We start from the raw sequence: 1,016 nt of genomic DNA on the forward strand, positions 1-1,016 counted from the left end.
CAGAGTTTTGTCATCAAGATCATTCATTAGTAACTGACTCTAGAAATATTTTTATTTTTCAAGGCACATTTAAAATGAAGATTGTGTTTCTGATGAAACAGTATGTAAACTAAATGTCAGTTAGGAAATGTTAGGAAATAGAATACAATAGTCTGTTGACAGAGCCATTTGGCTACGAATGGATCCCTAGTTTGACCTAGTAATCAAGATGGCATTACCGGCAGGTGGAGCTAAACAGAGATGTTGGTTCGAGGAGCTACGTGAGAGGAGCCCTCGACAAGGTTCACCAATGTCCCTACTGCAATTATTCTTCATCTCTGAAGTGCAACATGACTGAGCACTTGTTCACTCATACCAGAGAGAACTCACTATCAGTTTACAACAGTCACTCCCAAAGCCTTGCAGCAAAGAACCAGCTCTTGTACAAAAGCCTAAATCATGTAGGAGGCTCCTACTCATGCTCCTTATGTCCATACCGTGCATCTCGGAGTTATGCCTTAAAGTATCACATGTTGAAGCATCAAAACTTCACTTGAAGAATGGTTGTCACTTCCCCCCCCTCCTCCCTTTCATTTTCTTTTAGGTTGCCTTTTGATATCAGTTTTGGTTGATGCCAAGATAATGGATGTTGGGGTATTACTTTTTTTTTATCCAAAGGAAAGGATCAAATTTTGAGTGGAGTAACTTACTGAAATTCATATATACAGAAAGGCCTTGTTTCAGTATTGAATGAATCTCATTCATGACTTTGTGAAGGTTTTGGCTTTCATAAGAAAGAAAGGATAAAATTGCAGTTTAAATGCCAACATAATTGTTATTTAGTGTTCTGTTTTGTTTAGTTTGTCTGATACCTTGAATAATCTTGCATCCTTATTAGGTTTCAAAATTTGTTAAGTACTATAAATTGGATTTTGATAGGATGTGTAGGATAAAATTCACATAACATTTTCTTATACTGGCCTGATATTTTGTCTTGAGTTTTTCCAATGTAAAAGTCTTTGTGACAAGATTCAACA

At 36.3% G+C, this 1,016-nt stretch overlaps 2 protein-coding genes across 2 annotated transcripts in view; both read left to right on the plus strand.

The window, feature by feature from the left end:
• The window catches only part of LOC119591797 (gastrula zinc finger protein XlCGF7.1-like), a 1,824-nt gene extending 1,288 nt beyond the window's left edge, over positions 1–536 (plus strand). The window contains exon 4 of the mRNA XM_037940542.1: positions 225–536. Coding sequence (XP_037796470.1) covers positions 225–536 — 312 coding nt within the window. The remainder of the gene's footprint in view (positions 1–224) is intronic.
• The window catches only part of LOC119592082 (longitudinals lacking protein, isoforms H/M/V-like), a gene marked incomplete at its 5' end in the record, with an annotated part of 34,503 nt that overhangs the window by 33,141 nt on the left and 346 nt on the right, over positions 1–1,016 (plus strand). The window contains 1 exon segment of the mRNA XM_037940897.1: positions 225–1,016.

This window comes from Penaeus monodon, chromosome 29 (assembly GCF_015228065.2).
Source record: "Penaeus monodon isolate SGIC_2016 chromosome 29, NSTDA_Pmon_1, whole genome shotgun sequence".
Taxonomy (NCBI): domain Eukaryota; kingdom Metazoa; phylum Arthropoda; class Malacostraca; order Decapoda; family Penaeidae; genus Penaeus; species Penaeus monodon.